This window comes from Bos javanicus, chromosome 21, assembly GCF_032452875.1.
Source record: "Bos javanicus breed banteng chromosome 21, ARS-OSU_banteng_1.0, whole genome shotgun sequence".
NCBI classification, from domain to species: domain Eukaryota; kingdom Metazoa; phylum Chordata; class Mammalia; order Artiodactyla; family Bovidae; genus Bos; species Bos javanicus.
The window spans coordinates 56,250,320-56,271,317 of record NC_083888.1 but is presented as its reverse complement, the minus strand read 5'-3'; the positions used below and the strand labels follow the sequence as shown (position 1 = coordinate 56,271,317).

Genomic DNA, 20,998 nt, shown 5'->3' with positions numbered 1-20,998 from the left:
GAGTATCAGAGAGAGTTCTATGTTAAAATTAAAAGGCAAACTTTTTTTTTTAAAACATTCTGTCTAATCTCAGTATTTATCATGCCCTAGCCCCAAATCCCCTCACACTCCTCTCTGACAATCCAGGCCTCTACCACCAGCACCCAGACTGCTGCAGGAGCCCAGTATCTTTGACTGTAACCCACAGAGCAACTGTAGCGCATTGCCAACTGTAATCCACACAACGATGGCAGGCAGCAACCACCTAACATGCATTTACTGCGAGTCAGGTGCTATGCTCAGTGCCTTAAACGCACAACCTATTTTATTCTTGCCTCCATTTTTAAGATAAGAAAATTGAAGCTAAAGAGCCCTGTCCATATGCTAAACAGACTGGCACTAATTAAGTGAAGCGGTGAGCAAACTCTCCAACACTGTTTAGATTGTCAGCTTTTTTCCCTACTACTTTAGAGGGCCAAATAAACAGTAGAATTTTCCTAATTAAACCCAAGGATGACCTAAGACCATATGCTCAAGATACCATTAAAGGAGAACAAAGAAGGTACAAGAGAGGGAGGTAACTGTGTTGGGGTGGCGGGGGAGAAGAGGGAAGCTTTCCAGGAGTTTGTGAGGCCAGACTCAGCAGCCTGAAAGCCTGGGGTGGGACGGTGGAGCACGGCTGAAGGAAAGAAATGTGTAAATGCATGACATGAAAAAGCTGAGTAGCCATGAAGACCAAGATGGGTGGGGTTGAGGGGCAGTCAGAGGGAGGCCAGGAGGGAGGGGATATATGTTTACATGTAGCAGACTCGCTTAATTATACTGCAGAAACTAACAGAACATTGTAAAGCAATTATACTCCAATTAAGAAAAAAAGAAAAGGCTGAGCAGAAGGAAACTGAGAGAAGGCTGGTACCACCAGAATGGAGAACACACACTGCTGCTGCTGCTGCTAAGTCGCTTCAGTCGTGTCCGACTCTTAGCGACCCCATGGACTGCAGCCCACCAGGCTCCTCCATCCATGGGATTTTCCAGGCAAGAGTACTGGAGTGGGGTGCCATTGCCTTCTCCGAACACACACTAGTGTAACAGAAATATAGAGAAATATAATAGGAAAGTAGGGAGAGACCAAACTGTGAAAGACGTTGTGCACTATGCTAAGGCAATCTGACATTTACTGATCTTTATTCAGGACAACAGTGTTTTTAAGTTTGTGATTCGAACATGTGATTTCAGTTGTTTTTCTAACGGTGTAGATAGATTTTTCCACGGTTCCACTCATGGTATCTCCTATTCCTCTTATAACTAAAACAGGTATGCAATACTTGAAACATAACCCATTTCCGCAACTTAACATAACTCCAGCTGTCAGAAGCTCCTCCTGTCATACGTCTTTTTCCAACGCATGTCCCTTGTGCACGTGCTGAATCACTTCGGTCATATCCAGCTCTTTGCAACCCTATGGATCACAGCCTGCCAGGCTCCTCTGTCCATAGGATTCTCCAGGCAAGAATACCGCAGTGAGTTGCCATGCCCTCCTCCAGGGGATCTTTCCACCCAGGGATCGTACGCACATCTCTTGGGTCTCCTGCATTGGTGTTCTTTGCCACCAGCGCCACCTGGGAAGCCCTGCATGTCCCTTACCTCTCTTTTTAAGTGGGGAGAGGGGAAAGAGTAGTGGTCATCTTTTTAAAACATTTCACATACCTAAGTAATAAAATTATCAGTTCTCCTTTAATGGTAACTTTCTAGATGTTCCTCAACCTTACATTTTAAATTAAAAGTCTTCTGTATCTTTCAAGCTGAGATACTCAGAAACTACATACATGATAACCAGAAGGACCAAATTCATTGAGCTCAAATGACAACACAGTTACTACCTCCAATCTAGAAGCAAGAAAAGCTTGTTTTGCTCACGTACTTGATGATTTCTCCATATTCATCCCATTTAATTCTTTCTTCTGGGGCAGGAAACATAGGATAAGACTTTTTAGCCTGTTTGAAGAAACTTCCTTTACGACTGCCTTCGCCTTTCATCATCAGGTCATGCTTGGTCTTATGCGCTGATGGCTGGTCAATGTCTTCCTCAGCGTCACTCTCATCACTGGAATCTATGTCCGCCCTAAGGGAGTTTGTGAAAAGGTAGAGATCAGCAAGTCCCCAAATGATTTTTAATTAATATTTATAAAATTATTCTTAAATTAAAAGTCAATGTTAATTCAATGCTAATGACAGTATTATTGGACTGCTATTTTGTGAAATATAGTGTAAACTGCCAATTGATTACAGGCCAACTAATAAATACATGCTAACATTAGCGCTGAAAAGAATTTAGAATTTAGCACCACTGGAAAGATGTATTAAAAGCAATAAAGTCAAAAGAAAATTTAAATATTTTCAATTAAACATTTTTGTGTAGAAACACGTTCTCAAATTATAAAAACTTCTAATCTGCCTGAAAACAACTTACTCTTTTGACTGCTCGAGCTTTTTAGCAGCTTCTTTCTTTAGTTTCTCTTTTTCCAAGTATTCTTCAAGTTCTTTCCCTTCAAGTTTCACACGTTTCCGCAACTACAGAAAAATAGCAGATGAAAGGAAGTATTAATACGAGGAGGTTAAGGCGGTGGGGTGTGAGAAATACATTACATCTCTAAATTGCTTCATCATCTTTAAACTAAATTTTCCTCTGAAATATTCAAGTTTCTATTATGTGCAATCACAGGTCCTATTTAGATTAGTACTAAAATTGAGCTGTCACATTTCTAGGATGGGTTTAATTTAAATCAAACTGGTTAAAAATCACCAATCAGGCAAAGAAAATACAGAAAAGTATTTTTATAACTTGGTGTAGGTGAGAGCTACAAATGACACAAAACTGAAAAGAAAAGGTGAATAAATATGGTAACGAGGGGAAAAAAACTCTGATATTCTAATCTCATGAAATGAAAAGAAACGGAGAAAATTATCTGCAGCACTATTTGACTATCAGAAGCTACTTTTTCCTAAGAGCTCTTCCAAATATGTTAAGGAAAAGATGGTCAACACATAAAACAGGACAAAATGATACACAAGCACTTTATAAAATAAGAAAAATGATTCATAGCCATGAAAACATATCCAATTTTACTAATAATTTTTGTTGTTGTTGTTTATTTGCTAAGTCATGTCCAACTCTTTGCAACCCATGGACTGTAGCCCACCAGGATTCTCTGGCCATGGGATTCTCCAGGCAAGAATACTTCAGTGGGTTTCCATTTCCTTCTCCAGGGGATTTTCCCAACCCAAGGATCAAACCTGCATTTCCTGCACTGGCAGGTGGATTCTCTACCACTTGACCCAAATGATATTTGAAAAATGCAAAAATTTTTAATATAAAACCATCTTTTAATTTATGAAATTAGCTATAGTAATTACTAATAGGGAAAGGTTACTTCCATCCACTAGGGGAAAATTACAACGACTATGTTAGAAAGCAATTTGTCAACATCTAAAACTAAAAATGTACCTATCCTTTTAACACAGCACTTCTAGGAAGTTATCTACTGAAACGATCACACACACGTGAGGGGAAAAAAAGTACATGGCAGCAATGTTTACAAGACTGAAAAACCGGACACAACGTTAAAATCCATCAGCATGGAATGATCTAATCAGTAGTCCTCAAATCTTCTGATCTCTTTTTATTTTTTTTTCTCTTTAGCCCCAGACCTTATTATTTGAATATTTGGAACACTCATTCTATACATGGGCTTCCCTGGTGGCTCAGAGGGTAAAGAATCCACCTGCACTATGGGAGACCTGGGTTCGAACCCTGGGTTGGGAAGATCTCCTGGAGGTGGGCATGGCAACCCACTCCTGTATTCCTGCCTGGAGAATCCCCATGGACAAAGGAGCCTGCTGGGCTACAGTGCACGGGGCTGCAAAGAGTCAGACATGACTGAGCGACTAAGCATAGCACAGCACATTCTATACACACATTTTATTTTCTTGCAAAACTCCACACAGCACATTCTATACACACATTTTAATTTCTTGCAAAACTCCATATTCCATATTGCTATGTCGTATCACTCTCCATTTTATGCCACCATCCCATCAAGAAGTATCTCCCCAAATCATGATCTGCCTGACTGTGTGTTGTTGTTGCTGTTGTTGCTAAGTTGTGTCTGACTCTTTGCAACCCCCTGGACTGTAGCCCATCAGGCTCCTCTGACTGTGAGATTTCCCAGGCAAGAATACTAGAAGGGGTTGCCATTTCCTTCTCCAAGCATCTCTTTTTAAACTCCTAAAAATTACTGAGAAGCCTGAAGAACTTTTGTTTTTTGTAGGTTATATTTATTCATATTTTACCATATCAGAAATTAAAACTGAGAGATTTTTAAAAATTTATTTGTTCATTAAAAATAAAATCACTCATATCATGTTAATGTTAACATCATTTTTCACAAAAGATGATAGTTTCCAAAGCAAGAAAAAAAATAGTAAAAAGTATGGCATTATTTTATATTTTTGCAAGTCTCTTTAATATCTAGCTCAATAGAAGACAGTTGGATTCTCACATTCTGCTTCTTGCCATATATCGTTTTGGTTAAAGTAAGTATATTTAGAAAATCCAGCCTCACACAGATGAATAGCTGGAAAGATTTTTAAATAGCCTTTTCATGAATATTCTTCTTTGATATTACATTAAAACTCAAAAAGTGGTGGTTTCTTAAAGGCTAGTTGTAATGTGGAATCTTTAATCATACCCATAACTTCTGTACTTTGTTACAGTAAAATTTACTGATTGATCTTACATTTTGACTGGACTTTTTACTTGTACATTACTTTGCAACTTCATGCATTAGATATTTGGAAAATATTAGTTCATTAAGTCACACAGTTAAGTTCATTAACTTATGAATATTAGTTCATAAATTACACAATATTATACAAATTTGACAATATTTTTAAAAATCAACATTTGCAAATAACACTACCATCTCACCAGAAAAGTGATGTTGTCAATCTGACAATGACAGGCTAAGTTTTCCAAAATGCTAATTTTCACTTTAAAGTTTCAGTTTTATCAGACTGAGGCAAGAAATGCTATCAATTGTTTTCCTTAGAGTCACAAGCTCAATTATTCTTTTTTGGGAAAATATTTGCCAAATACACAAGTCTGAATAACCACGTCATTTCAAGTAAAACTGGTGTTCCAGGAAATAAAGTAGCTAGTTTAACTCAACAACCCAAGCAACTACCCAAGTGATTTCTTCAAGACAAACATCATATTGGGTTGGCCAAAAAAAGTCATTTGGGTTTCCTGTACGATGTTAGGGAAAAACTCAAATAAACTCTTGGCCAACCTAGTATGTAACACAAGTGCTTCTGTATACTTCCCATCTTGACACCAAGATTATTTTAAGAAGTTTTTTTTAAAAGGATTTAATAAAGTTATAACTTTATTAAAGTTGAATAAAAGTTTGTAAGTTGAATAAAAGTAAATAACTTTTACTGCTTCATCAAGGATATTCTTAACTGCAACTTTATTTGAATGACAAGTGTATGGTGATGAAAAATGCAGTGATTAACCTGCTTGATGCCACAGGCTTGATTTACGCTAAGGCACCAGCACTCTACCCACCACTGCTTTCACAGGAAAAGACAAATAACATCTTAATATCACCATGAAAAACAACTGGTGGACTCCATAGAAGGGTCTCGGGTAGCCCCCAGGGGTCCTTGCACCATGCTTTTGGGAACCACTGGATTAAATAATCAAAGTACGTATACATAACGTATTACTAAAGAATCACTAGAAATAATTCAATCACTTATTCAAGAACATTTTAAAGTTTATTATACCAAGTATTGAATAAGGTAAATCTGTAGCAACCTTCATTATTCAAAAATATGTGGAAAATTTGGTCCCATTTCTTTTAAAAAAAATCATGTAGATATTTGTATGTGAATAGAAAAAAAAATCTAGAACATACATGCTTCAAAAATATCAAGTCTTGACAACAAATGCAATGTGTCATCCTGGATGGGATTCCAAACAAAAAGGAAAGGCCACAGTTGGAGCAATTACCAAGAGTCAAGTGGGGTCAGTGGATGAAACAGTATTAATATCAACAGTATGATATCAGTGCTTATTTCCTTATTTCAAGTGATGTATCATAAATATACAGTCTTACAGGAGCATGTCCTCATTTCTAGGTATTGCATACTGCTGTGTCTAGAGGTAATGATGGAATATCTGCAGCTTACTTTCAAAAAAGTATCTCATACTGTGTCTGTATGCGAGAAGGCAATGGCACCCCACTCCAGTACTCTTGCCTGGAAAAATCCCATGGACGGAGGAGCCTGGAAGGCTGCAGTCCATGGGGTCGCTAAGAGTCGGACACGACTGAGCGACTTCACTTTCACTTTTCACTTTCATGCATTGGAGAAGGAAATGGCAACCCACTCCAGTGTTCTTGCCTGGAGAATCCCAGGGACGGGGAGCCTGGTAGGCTGCAGTCCATGGGGTCGCGCAGAGTCAGACACGACTGAAGCGACTTAGCAGCAGCAGCACTGTGTCTGTATGTGTATGAAGAAGTCATAAGGCAAAGCCAATAAAATGCTGACAACTGGGAAATCTGGGTATACTATTTTTTACAACTTTTCTGTTAACTTTCAAATTATTTTACAATAAAAAGTAACAAAAAAATTAAACCAAATCAAGTGATTCTACTATGTAGGATGAAAGAGTGATTTACATGTTACCTCTGGCATCTCACATTTACCTAGCAGTATACTTGAATGTAAGTTAAATTTAGAAAAATATCATTATTTTCCTGTAGTACACACTAGGCAATTTACACAGCTGTCTGTTTTAACCACAAATAAACTTGAACAAAACATTTACCCCATGATTTAGCTTATACCTACTGCTATAATAAATTTTACTTTCCATCTTATTTTCACATAAGATAGCTGAAATTAACGGCTAAATTCAATAGCAGATTTCTAGGATAATCAACCCTAAGCTTTTTTCTTCCTAGTTCTTCACTGGATTGTCTCCAAATTATTCCTTTTTCTTAATCAAATCTACTCCAATTCATTAATCCTTATTCATTTACTGTTTTTGCTCTTTTTAAATGCATAAGATTTGACTCTAGAGAAGGATAAATGTAGATGAAAAAAAAAACATAGAGTAAACTCTTATCTAACATGATCAGAAGCCTGGTTTATTACATATTCACTCATCTGGTGTTTCATGAATTTAACCTACACATTTACTGAGGACCTTCCATGTACTAGTGGATATAAAAAAACAAGATCCCTTTCTCATGAAAAAATATTCGATAGTAATGACACTAGTAATGTGATAGGTTGGCAACTGAGTAGTAGACTGGTAGTCAGAGGCCTACCTGAGGAGGTGGCCTTTCAACTGAGACTTGAGTAAAGGAGTAAACAAGTGCAAAGCTGTGAAGGAACATGAGAGGCAGAAGGAGCCCCTGATGCAGTGAAGCAGTGTGGAGCATAAAGAAAGCAGAATGAGATACGGTCAGAAAAGTGGACGGAGATCAGGTCAGTGGGATCTTGCAACCCTGGGAAAGGAGTCTGGAGTTTTTTTCAAAGAGAAGGAAGTCACCAGAGGGTTCAAGCAAGGGAGTGACACGAAATGATAAATTTTTAAAAGATGCCTTTGGGGGTTGTTCAATGGTAACAGAGCTTGGGTTTTACAAGCTGAAAAGTTTTAGAGGTCTGTTGCACACCAGTGTTCACACAGTTAACACTCCTGTGCTGGACTCCTAAAAGTGGTTCAGATGGTAAATTTCATGTTATGTAGTTTTAAAATGATAAGAGAGAGAGAGAAACAGAGAGAAAGGAAAAGACATGTCTTTGGCTGCTACGAGAATAAAGCATTTAAGGGAGCATAAAAGTAAAAACAGTGACATCAATTAGGAAACCACTGCACAGCCCAGGCAAGACCCTTACCATGACAGGAGTGGAGCTGGAGAAAGACAGACAGATTTAGGATATATCTGGAAGTCAAGTCAATAGGAATTGCTCCTGGATTGGACATGGGTAATGACAGAAAATTCCCAAGTGGCGCCAGTGGTAAAGAAACCACCTGCCAATGCAGGAGACTCAAGAGACACAGGTTCCACCCTTGGGTCGAGGAGATCCACTGGAGGAGGAAATGACAACCCACTCCAGTATTCTCACCTGGAAAATTTCATAGACAGAGGAGCCTGCCAGGCTATACTCAAAGGGGTCGCAAAGAGTCAGACACGACTAAGCAACTAACACACACACAATGAGAGAAAAGGAATTGAAAATAAATTTTAATAGTCTATGTATTGGAAGTCTGGAAAGTGGTTACCCTTGGAAAGATAGGGAGGATGAGGAAGGGGGCACCTGGGAGAATTGGTAATAGTTTATTTCTGATCTGGGTATAAGCTAGAACAGGTGTGTTCAATCTGTGAAAATTTATCATGCTGTTTGCTTACAATACACAAACTTTATATTATATGTATGTATTATATGTCAATGAATGTTTTAAAATTATCTATACTTAGAGCTTGAGTAAGTACGTGGAAAGTGCTGCTATTCCATGAGATGAGGAAGACTCAGAAAAGAACAAGCTTGGGAACGGGGGACAAGCAACAGTAAAAATTACTTTGGATGTGATAAAGGAAAGAGGTGATAGATAATGGAGAGAAAAAGGATAACCACAGAAGAAATATCCCTAACAAGGTGAGAGGGCAAAGACCCTAGACGTATTACTTACCAGAATATTAAAAACCTAAAACATTTTCAAGTTTTAGCTCAGAATGTCATTTTCTTTTTCAAACTTAAATCACTTTTCATAGTCTTTTACTAATTCTTCAAATGGCATACCAGCCTTCATTGTATTTCCAGTAATTAATATTTTCAAATTTAGTATTTCATATCTGATGAAACTGTTTTAAGTTTTGAACTTTGTATTTTCTTTTAACTTTGTATTTCTAAGCTATTAAATAGCCCAAAAGATAGTGCACATTTTACTTTGATATGCCTGCTCTGAATCTTTCCTCAACAATTCTGCTTTTATAGTGAATGTATATCAGATTTTAGTTACTATTTATGCTTTTCTTAAGCAGAGTTAGGGACACAACTGAAGTGACTTAGCATGCATGCACTAAGCAGAGTTAAAGACTAAGATACCCTTACCATTTATTTAGCTTTTCACAAACTAAACATTCCTTAAAATCACTGCTATGAAGACAAAATAAACAGTAATCACCTAAAAGTGTGCACAAGAATGGCTGCTATTAACCATTCAGTATCCATTCGCTTCAGTCATGTTCAACTCTTTGCAGCCCCACAGACTATAGCCCACCAGCGTCCTCTGTCCATGGGATTTTCTAGGCAAGAATACTGGAGTGGGTTGCCATTTCCTTCTCCAGGAATCAAATTAGCATCTCCTGCATTGGTAAGCAGATTCTTTACCACTAGCGCTACCTGGGAAGCCTTACAAATCATATTAGTTTTGAAAAATTGGCAGATTCGATGTGTTGGTTACTAAGCAAAATGATCTCTTGGCTTTTGGGTTGTTTGGCTAAATGTTGCTCCCATAACAGGAGACAAGGCTGCAATGTGGATGCAGGACAGGTTAGGCTATTTAGTGAGGAGAAGGTAAGAAAATTCCTCCCTGACTGCTTCTACTTCTCAGTTAAGTTTGAAACAAGGTCATGTGCTACAGGTGAGGGCTGAGATGGGCTGTAAGATATTCATGGAGAAAGAAGGTACTGTCTTCCTGGAGAATGGGAGAAGCATTATCCCACAGAATGTGGAGTGCTGGTGCTGGGTGCCTGTCTGACGTGTGAGGTCAATAATGTGAAGGGAAACCTGTCCACACAGTGTATTTAACTCCAGTAACATCAGATTGCTTGAGTATAGGCATGAATTAAGCAAATGGTTTAACTAGAGTCTGCTAGGCAAGTACAATAAACAGAAAGAAGGGTAAAAGAGTTAAATATCTTGTAACAATATCTTGTAACAATCTACAATGGAAAAGAATCTGAGAAAAAAAATATATATACATATGTAAAACTGAATCACTTTGAATCATTGTAAATCACACTATACTTCAAATAAATAAATAAAAAGAAAGGTGTCTGCAAAATAATGCTGGACCATTGACCAGAAGATACAGCAATGAGGACTAAGTAGAAGTGATGAGGTTCATGAATTCAAAGTCCCAGTGGGACCAAAGCATTGTTGGCATGGGAGTACCAGAGATAGTCAGCTATGAGACCAGAGTGGTCTGCCTGAAGGAGAAATCTGTAGATTATAACAAGGTTAAAGGTATGACCATGGGAGTGGACTGCAGGATCATGGGAAGAGATGGCTGAGGTGGAGTGGAAGAAAAAAATTAAGAAATAAAGTGTCGGGACTTCTCAGGTGGCTCAGTGGTAAAGAATCCATCCACCAATGTAGGAGACAGAGGAGATAGGGGTTCGATCCCTGGGTCAGGAAGATCCCCTGGAGGAGGAAATGGCAATCAACTCTAGTATTCTTGCCTGGGAAATCCCGTGGACAGAGGAGCCTGGGGGGCTACAGTCCACAGGGTCACAAAGATATAAAGTGTTATCAATTTTAAAAAGAAAAGAAATAAAGTATCAAGGAACTGAGAGGGCCAAGGAACTGGATAAATCATACATATGGATGCTAAAGTCATCACGAATGGAGTCCTGAGCGTGAGTGGACAGGAAGGCCGTGAACAGGAAGGCCGTGAACAGGAAGGCCGTGAACCAGGGTCTAAAGTCACCAATGAAGGACAATGACCAAGAGAATAGTACGTGTCTGGAACAAGAAGAGGTCAGCTTATTTTCAATTCTGATGGCATGAGCTACAGAGGGAAAGGAAATAGCTTGAAAGCTACAATGCAGAACAAGGACACCTATGCCACTCAAATACATGAAGCAGGAAAGAGAAGGCTACTGGAAAAAGAAATCTTAAGAAATAGCTAGATTTCAATTATGGGAAGAATGTGAAAGGAATTTTTCAGAGTGAGAATACAGTATATATGCATACTCTCTGGGTATGGTTCCAGACGGTACCATGGAAGGGTTCGATACTGAGAACTTCCAATTAAGGAGCTCTGAAATGTGTGCTGTTAAAGCCCCTCTACTGTCAGCCTGATAAAAATCCTGGAACAACTCCAGGTTTTATTTTTGGTCACTGACTGTTACAAACATCATGCATAACGTATCCCGCAAACAATTTCAAGATAAGGTTCACACACAAGCGCTTACCTCTATTTCTGTAACTTTTTCAGAAGGATTATCAATTAGGAAACGTGCCAAAGTCCCAGGAGTAGTTCTGTAAGTCAGAATGATCGAGTTTTTAGGGTCCTGGCACCACTGAATAAAGAGATCCCTTGAAAATCCACATTCCAGGTCAGGTTGGCTGGCAAGTACAACTTTAGGGCTAGGTACTCGAGCCAAGTCAGAAAGACCATGACATAGAGAGAGATGACGAAACTGAAATGGATTATTTCTTTTGTCTTCAAAACACCTCATCAACTTATCACTCATCCATTCAACCTAATAATGGGGGGAAAAGATGGCAATAATTAGAAAATACTGCATTATAACTTGAATGTATTCTACAATAGTTTAGGAGTTCAAGTTCCATCTTAAGTCTTTTTTTCCACCAATGGTTGCTTAAATTTGTACCATGCTGACAAGTAGCTTATTGTCTGTTTCTATTCCCCAACAAATCTTCTCAGAGAAATGTTCATCCCTAAAAATCTGTAATTTTACACGTTTCAGTTATGTCACCTTAAATCTTATTCAGAAGGTAGTATATAAGTTCTAAATGAATATCTTACCCAAGACATTGCTATTTCAAGAAAAAGAGCTTATTCAAAAGGAAGAGAAAAATGAATTCTAACATTTAGAGTCTATGAGGTGGGTTCTATTTCTGTCCCTATTTTACAGATCGTGATACTATGCATTAGAGAAGCAACTTACCCAATCTGTAAAAGGGGAACAAAAACAGAACCTACTTCCTAGGATATTTAAGGATTAAGTGAAATAATACATGTAAAGAATACATAACAGTAAGTGGCTGATTTTTAGTTTATATCATCATTATCATCATCAACCTCAACAGAAAAAGAAAATTCAAAGAGCATTTAAGACACTGTTTTCCATAAATCCAATTTCTGCAGCAAACTTCTTTATTACACACCACATGAGAACAAACCTGGGACTTGGAGAACTCCACCACATTGTAGCTGACATTATTGAGGAGCGCCAACGAGTAAACACCCAATCCAGCGTCTTTAGTTCTCCAAATCTGATCTAGGAGTTGAGCAAGTTCCAGAACTCTGCCTGCAGTGTCCACGGCTATTAATACATTTCCATCACCTCGAAGTGTTTCCAGGACATTTGCTAGAAAACAAGAATGTAAAATCCCAATAGGACATACCAATATCTTGCTATGAGAGTAAAGATAACTTTTATCTTCATGTTTTCACTATTAAGACTATGGTTTATAACAATGCCATTAACTGTTTTTTTTTAATTGAAAAATTATAAATCATGGTTTCTAACCCTTTCCACCCATAGTACACACAGAAGATGACATTTGTATAATGTATTGGGAAAATTGGGCTAACAGGCCAAATGCAATCAGCTTTGTGTTTCCAGGTCACTCTGGTCTCACCTGCCTCACCTCACCTCTCACCTCCATGAATTTCATTATGAAACATAATTCCCAAGTTTATACACACACACTTATACTTTAATACATACATGCTTTATATGTATGTGTGCGTATAGAATAAAAGACAAATTAACATTCCTTCTTACAATAAAAGACTTTCCAGATGAAAATCTGCTTGGAACTAGTCAAATCAAACTCTAGCAAAAATAAACAACAACAACAACAAAAATCCAAGAATTGAAAATTGTCTTAGAGTAACATAGTATATAAGTCATACTTTTTAAGTAGATAAATGAAGGTGGTGGTTTCAAACACGTTGAAATTGGAATCCGATTTACCCTGTTGAATTCCAATGCAGCTTTCAAAAACAGAATAAAAGATAAAAGGGCTCAAGCCAGAGCAGAAGCAACCAGGGATGGCCTGGATGCATCTCTTTAGAACCAAGACTACTGTGCTGCTGCTGCTGCTAAGTCACTTCAGTCGTGTCCGACTTTGTGCGACCCCATAGAGCCCAACAGGCTCCCCCGTCCCTGGGATTCTCTGGGCAAGAACACTGGAGTGGGTTGCCGTTTCCTTCTCCAATGCATGAAAGTGAAAAAATAAAGTGAAGGCGCTCAGTCGTGTCCGACTCCTAGCGACCCCATGGACTGCAGCCCACCAGGCCCCTCCGTCCATGGGATTTTCCAGGCAAGAGTACTGGAGTGGGGTGCCATTGCCTACTGTATTAGCGTATAAAACACCCAAACACCAAAGTCACAGACTACCCACGCCCTCATTTATCTCCTTCATTCATTTTTCTGAGTATAAGTATTTTTCTAGTATTTATATGATATCTTTATATGTTGTGATGTTTGCTAGACATCAAAGTATGTTGTCTGACGTTTAATGAGGACAAGGAAAGCTAGCTATATGCTGAATAACAGGAAGAAACCAACCTTTATGCCTATCCCAAGAAAGTTAAATTCAAACCAACAAAAGCACCTTTTTGTAAAAATATTGATATGGTTACAAAATATTCTTTCAAAAATACTAGAGTTAGCCAATCTCTTATGACAAGAAAAATGTCCAACAGCCATTCATACTACCATGCACCTCCACAGCTCTGTAGAAAGGATCATAAGCAATACATACTCAGAAGCTGCTCGTCTCTTTGCTTTCTCCTGGGCTGCACATAAGTAGCATTAAATGAGTCTGTGATAAGTAAGGAGGGTCTGCTTAGCATTTCCAGGGAACATCCATTTAAGTGGCTATAAGGAAGTTGAAGAACAGGAATACTTTGTATCACTTCAAATAAACAACAGCTTTTCTTACCAAAAAAAAAAAAAACCCAAAAAACCTTTTTCTAAGGTTTTTTTCCTCTTCTAACTATAACAGTTTACATGCTCACTGATAAGAAAATCTAGTACATTCAGAAAAGTAAAACTAAGTTCTTCCAGAGTACCATCACCCAAAGATAATCACCATAGTATTTTGGTATATATCCTTCTAAGTACATATTTCTCTATGCATATATCTGTGTATGTATTTTACTAAAGTGGTATCTCATGTAGATGATTATATATCCAGTTTATACCCTAGTTTTCTCCCATGACATTAAAACCATTTTCTAAATCTAATTTTTAATAATTATAAAAGCCTTCTGTGTGTGTATACAATAAATATTTGGTCATTTCCCTTTATTGATACTTAGGTTACTTTTTTTTGTCATTATAAATAATCTCTCAAAGAAAACTTTTACAAAAAGCTTCTGTTGCATTTCTAATTGTTTCTTTAGGACACATTCCTAGAAATGTTTTTACTAAAATATAAAATATTGCTAAATGGCTTTCCAGAAAGGTTTGACCCTTTTGAGAAAGCTCTCCCTTTTCCAGAAAGGTTCAACCAGAAACAGTGACCAACTCATGAAATTATTCCCAGAAGAACATTACCATTTAAAAGCAATTTTAACGGTATTTAATTCTAAAAAATCATTATCATTTAAATTTTCTCTTTTTTGACTTTATAACTTTTGTCCATTTTGCAACTGGTGTCTTTCTGTTTGATTAATACCTGGTCTTATAAATAAGTCTTTGATCAACTTTATGGAAATATTTTCCCTAGTTTATAGGTCTTTTAATTTAGGTCTTTTTAAAATTTTTTATTTATTTATTTTTGGCTCTGCTGGGTCTTCACTGTTGCACGGGCTTTCTTCCTCTAGTTGCAGGGAGTGAGGCCTACTCTCTAATTGCAGTGCACAGGTTCTCACTGCTATGGCTTCTCTTCGCTGCGGAGCACGGGCTCTAGGGCACATGAGCTTCCATAGCTGCGAGAAGTGGGCTCCGTAGTTGCAGCTCCTGGGCTCTAGAGCACAGGCTCAGTAGTTGTGGTGCACGGGCTTAGTTGCTCCGTGGCCTGTGGGATCTTCCCGAATCAGGGATTGACCCTGTGTCTCCTAATTGGCAGGCGGATTCTTTACACTGAGCCTCCAGGGAAGCCCTGACTTAGTTTATTGTTTCAGACATTTTGAACGTATATGTAATCAAATGAAGCAGAGTCTTTCTTTATAACTTGGTCCATTTCCTTTCTGCTTACCGAAGTCTTCCAAATCAAGAGATCAGACTCGCCAGTATTGTTCCTTTTCTATTTAATTCTAATCCACCTGAAATTTATCTTATTAAGTGATAAAAAAGACATAAAATGAGGTTTTTCCCAAAATGTTCGAATATCATTCACTCAAATACCCATCTTTTCTCATTAACCTGTAATTACAAGAGCCTAAAATTCAACATATTAGTCTTAAATGTTTCTTAATATGATATAAAAGATCTTAAGGATACTATATACTAATATAAAAGTTATGTACTTAATGTACAAAAATTACAAAAGAAATCAAAACAATCTTACAGAAATGCTGTAAGTACAAAATGAAGTTTTCAAATGAAACTATTGTGTCCCCTTTTACGTTGACTTCCCTGATAGCTCAGTTGATAATCCACCTGCAATGCAGGAGACTCCAGTTCAATTCCTGGGTCAGGAAGATCCACTGGAGAAGGGACAGGCTACCCACTCTTCTAAAGGAAGTCTGACTTTAAATCATTATATTAGATGGTATTAATGAATTTTATCAAAAATTAAAAAAAAAACCCACCCGCAAAGTTCCTCTAAATAACAAGTCAAGAATATATAAAATATAATTTAATGCATAAAAATTAATCTCCTATGCAACATCTCCAGAGAGATACTTCTTTTATAGAGTAGATATTTGCATGTAAATTTCAAAACAATATCTTTTATCTCATATCAAACTTTTTCCTTACAATGCAAATACTTTAAGTAACTTTGAAAACATTCATTACTTGGTACTTTTAAATTGCTCTAGATTTCTAGTTTAAAGAAAACTGTTTTTAAATTTCCCTCCAAACAATGAAGCAAGACCAGCATTTCCATTAGCTTTTATCCTGATATACCTACATCTCCCTCTTGTGGTTGAAGTCAACTGCATAAACAATTTCTTCTTCTCCATCTTTGACTATTTTCCATATTGTTCCACCTATCATATGACCAGCTGGCAGAGGTGTGATAGACAAGCCATGTCCTTTGCCTAGGTCAACAAGATAATGACAATACTCAGATTTCTTATTATAAGTCCAAAGAAAAGTTATTTATTATTAGCTATTCTTTAATAAGTAACATGTACAATGATACAAAATTCCAAAGTAAAAAGGCATACAGTGAAATGCAAGTCTCACCCTCCAGTCCCCCAGTCATACCTTCATGGAGGCACCTTATAATTTTATTATGCATCCGTGCATAATATTTGTGCTTGAAAAATAAAAGGCCAGAGATTGCCACTACTATTCAATAACTTAGTATGAACTAATAAACTTTACTACTCATATTGCGCACATAAATTATGAAGTGTTTCCATCTTTGCTAATCTCTAAATTGACAATTCAAATCTCATTATGGTAAAGAATATATCCTATAGAACACTAAGTACCAGCCAAAGTGCTGTTACTTCCTGGCTAAACTTCAGAGTCCATTTGTGCACCATTCTTTCATATTTATGGTATCGTATTTAGGAAAATATTTAAATAGTTGTTCTACAGATGATAAATACATATTTAGGGACATATATATATGTGTGTATATATATATATGACCTCCTGTCCTAATTAAGTGACAAGCTTTTTTCATGTTAAATTCTAGGATTCAGTCATGTTCTACTCTGTGCTGCCCCAGCACTTCACTCACTCCCCTCACTCCATTTGGTCACCTGAGCTCCTTCTTCTCCTCAGCCTCACTGTAGCTCTTTGGACGAGAATCTGACCATGTTACCTTCGTGCACTATATACAGTAATCACTAAGTAAGTCTTCCTAAATTAAACGTGAAAAGGAGGCCTGAGCTGTTAACATTTTATTAGAATTTAGCCTGGAATATTTTAAAATTCAGATGATTTTGGGGAAGTTCACAGTTCCCTCTGAAAAAATGCTGATTTTCTATTCTTCAGACAATAGTGCCTATAATATTTACTACAAATTTCCCTTGTACTTTTCAGTAGTTCAAACACCATTTGTCCAATTATTTGCTACTGGAACCATGTTTTACCTTTCAAATTCACAATCTGAGAGAATTTTAACTGTTGTATCTTATCAAAGGCTGCATCCACATCATCTAGGGTAAAGAGTGTAAAATCTTCTGTATTGTGTCGGGACTAAAAAAAAAAAATACAAATAAAAGGTTAAAAATGATCACTGCAAGGGTGTTAAAACAGTTGTTTTTTAATTGCTTAAATTACCTGATAAAGGTCATACATGAACATCTGTCCCATTTTATAAACGGGAATGGTTGCATAGATGGCGCAGTTCAGACCCAACTTTCCAACAGCATAGGGGAGGGCGCCAAGATGGAGAGGGTCGGGATGAGACAGCAAGACCGCATCGATCTGGTGAACGTGCCTAGGACGCAAGCAAGACGACTATTACTGAGTCTTGTTCCTAAAGGAACAGGCAGGATACTCAAAATTAATTTGCGGTTCTCATTCCTCTCAGTATTCTGAGCTGAAGACTATGATGGGGTAAAAAGAGCGAAAGTGAAAGTGAAATCTCTCAGTCGTGTCTGACTCTTTGAGACCCCAAGCTCAACTGAGAGCTAAAATTACGTTACCTGTGAATTTCAATTAGTACTACCCCTGTCCTCATAGAGATCAAAACTGTGGTATGAGATGCACATAAATATACAGTGTCTAGACACGTTTTTTAAAAAAAGGAAGGAAAACAGTAGACACTACACATAAACTGATTTCAAGAGTCTATCTCATATACTATTAAAGTTCAAGAACTCAGGATTTAAGAAACTGTTAAGAAAAGGACATTTAAAAGGCCACATATTTATTATGGATTTTTGTCTCAGCTTTTTAGCATAATGACTGACAGTATATTCATGATAGTGTAACTTCAGTCAATGAATAATATATTCTCATTAACAAAAGAAATAAGAAAAAAATGTTTTGCTGTAAGTTCTAAGTTTTTTCAATATTTAAGTTCTCGTTCATTCCATAATTAGTACAATACTGCTAACACAACTAAATCTTTCTTTGATGGATTAGATCCTTTTGAATCTCATGGGCTTTATTCTAAGCACCAATTCTCAAATGTCTAAGCATCAAAAGATTAAAAGAAAATAAGCTAATTTGATCTGACTGAAGAACTTTTACAAGTACAGTTTTCCTCTCTTCAAATTCTTATAAACTTAATTTTGCTCTTTTCTAAAATTAGGGTGCAAAAATTTCTACTGAGATCCATTTATCCAGTAACAATTAACTTAAGATTTTGCTGACATTCAATAAACACAGCTTACAAGTCAATCAAAACTACGCAAATAAAAAGTCATTATTTGGTTCTTCAGTTTAAATAAAACTGTTTTACTTTCAACTAAAATTTTAGAGCAAAACAGCAAACACTGTGTAACATCAAAATAGTATTACAGCGTGGAAAAGAGAAGCTGATTTACTAAAAGTGTAGACATATTAACAGTAACTTACTTCCTCAGGGAATCGATAATATCCATAGAAAAGTGCTCATCCCAGCCACAGTCCAATAAAAATCTAAACTCGTCGACTTGGAGAAGATAGCAAAGAGCAGATTCTTCTTGGACCCCAGAAAGGGTAGTTAATTTGATAATAGATGTCATTTTTTTCGGTCTAACAACAACAATCCAAAAAGTTCTTTCAACAGAAATAAAAACACAGTTAAACATAAAAACAGAGTCATTTTAAAGACCTATTTCCATCATTGCTAAGTGTGAAGGTACAAACATAATCTTACACCCTCTGTAAGTCCTTCAGTGGCCCACCCCAATGTGGTTTGATGAAAAGTAGCAGGTTTTGGAATCAGACTGACCGCTATTTGAATCTATACTTATATTGTTCTGAGCAGGTTAGCTAAATTTTCCCTCACTTATGAATCCTATAAAATATGAATATTAATATATACATTAAAAGGATGTTGGAAGATTTTAAATAATGTATAAATTACCTAGAATGGAGACTACCAAGTTTCTCAATAAATAAATGTAGCGTACTAAACTAGTGAACTTATTCTTCAAGGTGCATTTGCTCCTCCTTTATTTTGCTCTGAGATGGCAAGTTTATGTGTCTTTCTCTACTACTAAACCAGTGATCCTTAAATAAAGAACCGCTTGACAATGTGATAAAAAGCTATGGATCTTTCCTGCTCCCCTCAGTCCTTAAAAAAACAAAAAGGTCCATATACACGTAGCAATTCACATATTTTTCAGGGAATTTTGTTAAGAAGCCTTGCACTGGAATGTGAGCAACTGGAAAACAATTGTAGTACCTTATAGTTTGCACTTCCTGAAGAGAATCTGACACATAGTAGGTGTTCAAAACATATCTGATGGAATACAGTTGGGATACTTACTACGTATTTCAAGAAGATACAACATAAAAACATCTGTTGGGATTTAGGACCCAGAATTGTGTGCTACTATATAGATGTTATTAAAAACATTCATTAGCAAAGCACAACTCCACAGCAAGATTTCAGATCTTAGGTTCTTAAAATAAACTTGCCTTTTCTGATTAACTATGCAAGTAAGAGAACTATTCATTCACAGTTCTTTATCCTTAAGAGTGCTTAGAAGAAAAGGGGATGTTGGAAGATTCAGAAGTTTTCTAAGTTATTAGACCTCCCTCTAATTAATGTGCCTTTTCATTACTGTTAATGTTACTCTATAGTATCTATTATTAAAATTATTATTATGTGAAAAAAAAAGAGAGAGAAGGTCATTGCACATCTGATGATCCTTCAACATCTGCCCAAGGTCATATCAACAAATTAAGGTAAAGTGCCCAGCTTTCTTAACAGACTGTCACCACATCTCCCATCCTTCGGTCACAGCCAAAGACCCAAGACTCAGGTTGTCCATCATCACCGAAGTCCACCTGGTGGGACCAATTCACTACCTCTTCTGCCTTCCGAATCCTTTCAGTATTCCCCCTGGAACCATTACTCACAGAGAACTTCACCCTCTTCTCCGAAGGTTTTCCTCATCTGCAAATCTTGACAGAAACCTAGCTCTTCTCAAATGATACTGTATCTCCTCCAGCCTTCTCAAGAGGCCTTTTTTCTCCTGGATTCCCTGACCTCAAAAGCAGGAAGCATGTGCTCCCTGATCATCACTGCAGCCTCCAGTCCATGTCTTCTCCTTCCGGGAAACACTCGAGTCCCGCTGAACTCGTGCTGCCCAGCCAGCTCGCTGTGAGCCTTTCCGGTCCTTCCCCATTAATGGAGGACTTTAGTTCCTGACTCAGTCTTCCTCTGAGGAGCTGCACTACTGAACTCTTCTCTCCTTGACCTTCTCAACTCCATTAGTCTTCTTTTCACTTCAGCCACCCAGCACCACAGTCACAACCATGACCTTATCATGACCAATAAACTGTAGCACTTTCAAAATTTCACTTTCAACGATCTCCCTGTCTCACTCCCACCATCCCTACTCCAGAATTCCCACTGCAAAAACCCTTTGGCCTCACTGTATTTACTGACTACTTTTTCACTGTCCATGACCACCTCCTGTCTCCACTTAAGTTATATGGATCCACGAGCCATCTTGATTATTTTGCAAATACTCAAGTGTTTTGCAGCTCTAGTCCTTCTTTGTGTAAGTCTGGCAAAATCCTAACCCTCACTCACTCCAATCATGTACCTTGTTTTTTCTAGCAGCTCAATGCTGCCAGAGGGGGAAAAAGCCAGTCACACAACTATGCTATTTGCTCTTTAAATTCATGGCCAAAGATCTCAAACAGGCGCTATGTCCTACCTACCA

The 20,998-nt window shown here is 37.4% G+C and overlaps 1 protein-coding gene across 2 annotated transcripts in view; it reads right to left on the bottom strand.

Annotated features, from left to right (window-relative positions):
- The window catches only part of CPSF2 (cleavage and polyadenylation specific factor 2), a 32,125-nt gene that overhangs the window by 5,215 nt on the left and 5,912 nt on the right, over positions 1-20,998 (bottom strand). For both annotated transcript variants that reach the window (XM_061395125.1, XM_061395124.1), the window contains 9 exons: positions 18,693-18,875; positions 17,448-17,607; positions 17,258-17,363; positions 16,120-16,249; positions 13,801-13,916; positions 12,208-12,395; positions 11,253-11,543; positions 2,450-2,550; positions 1,901-2,101 (listed from right to left, as the gene is read on the bottom strand). In XM_061395125.1, the coding sequence (XP_061251109.1) occupies positions 1,901-2,101; positions 2,450-2,550; positions 11,253-11,543; positions 12,208-12,395; positions 13,801-13,916; positions 16,120-16,249; positions 17,258-17,363; positions 17,448-17,607; positions 18,693-18,841 (1,442 nt within the window). In that variant the 5' untranslated portion in view covers positions 18,842-18,875. The remainder of the gene's footprint in view (positions 1-1,900; positions 2,102-2,449; positions 2,551-11,252; positions 11,544-12,207; positions 12,396-13,800; positions 13,917-16,119; positions 16,250-17,257; positions 17,364-17,447; positions 17,608-18,692; positions 18,876-20,998) is intronic.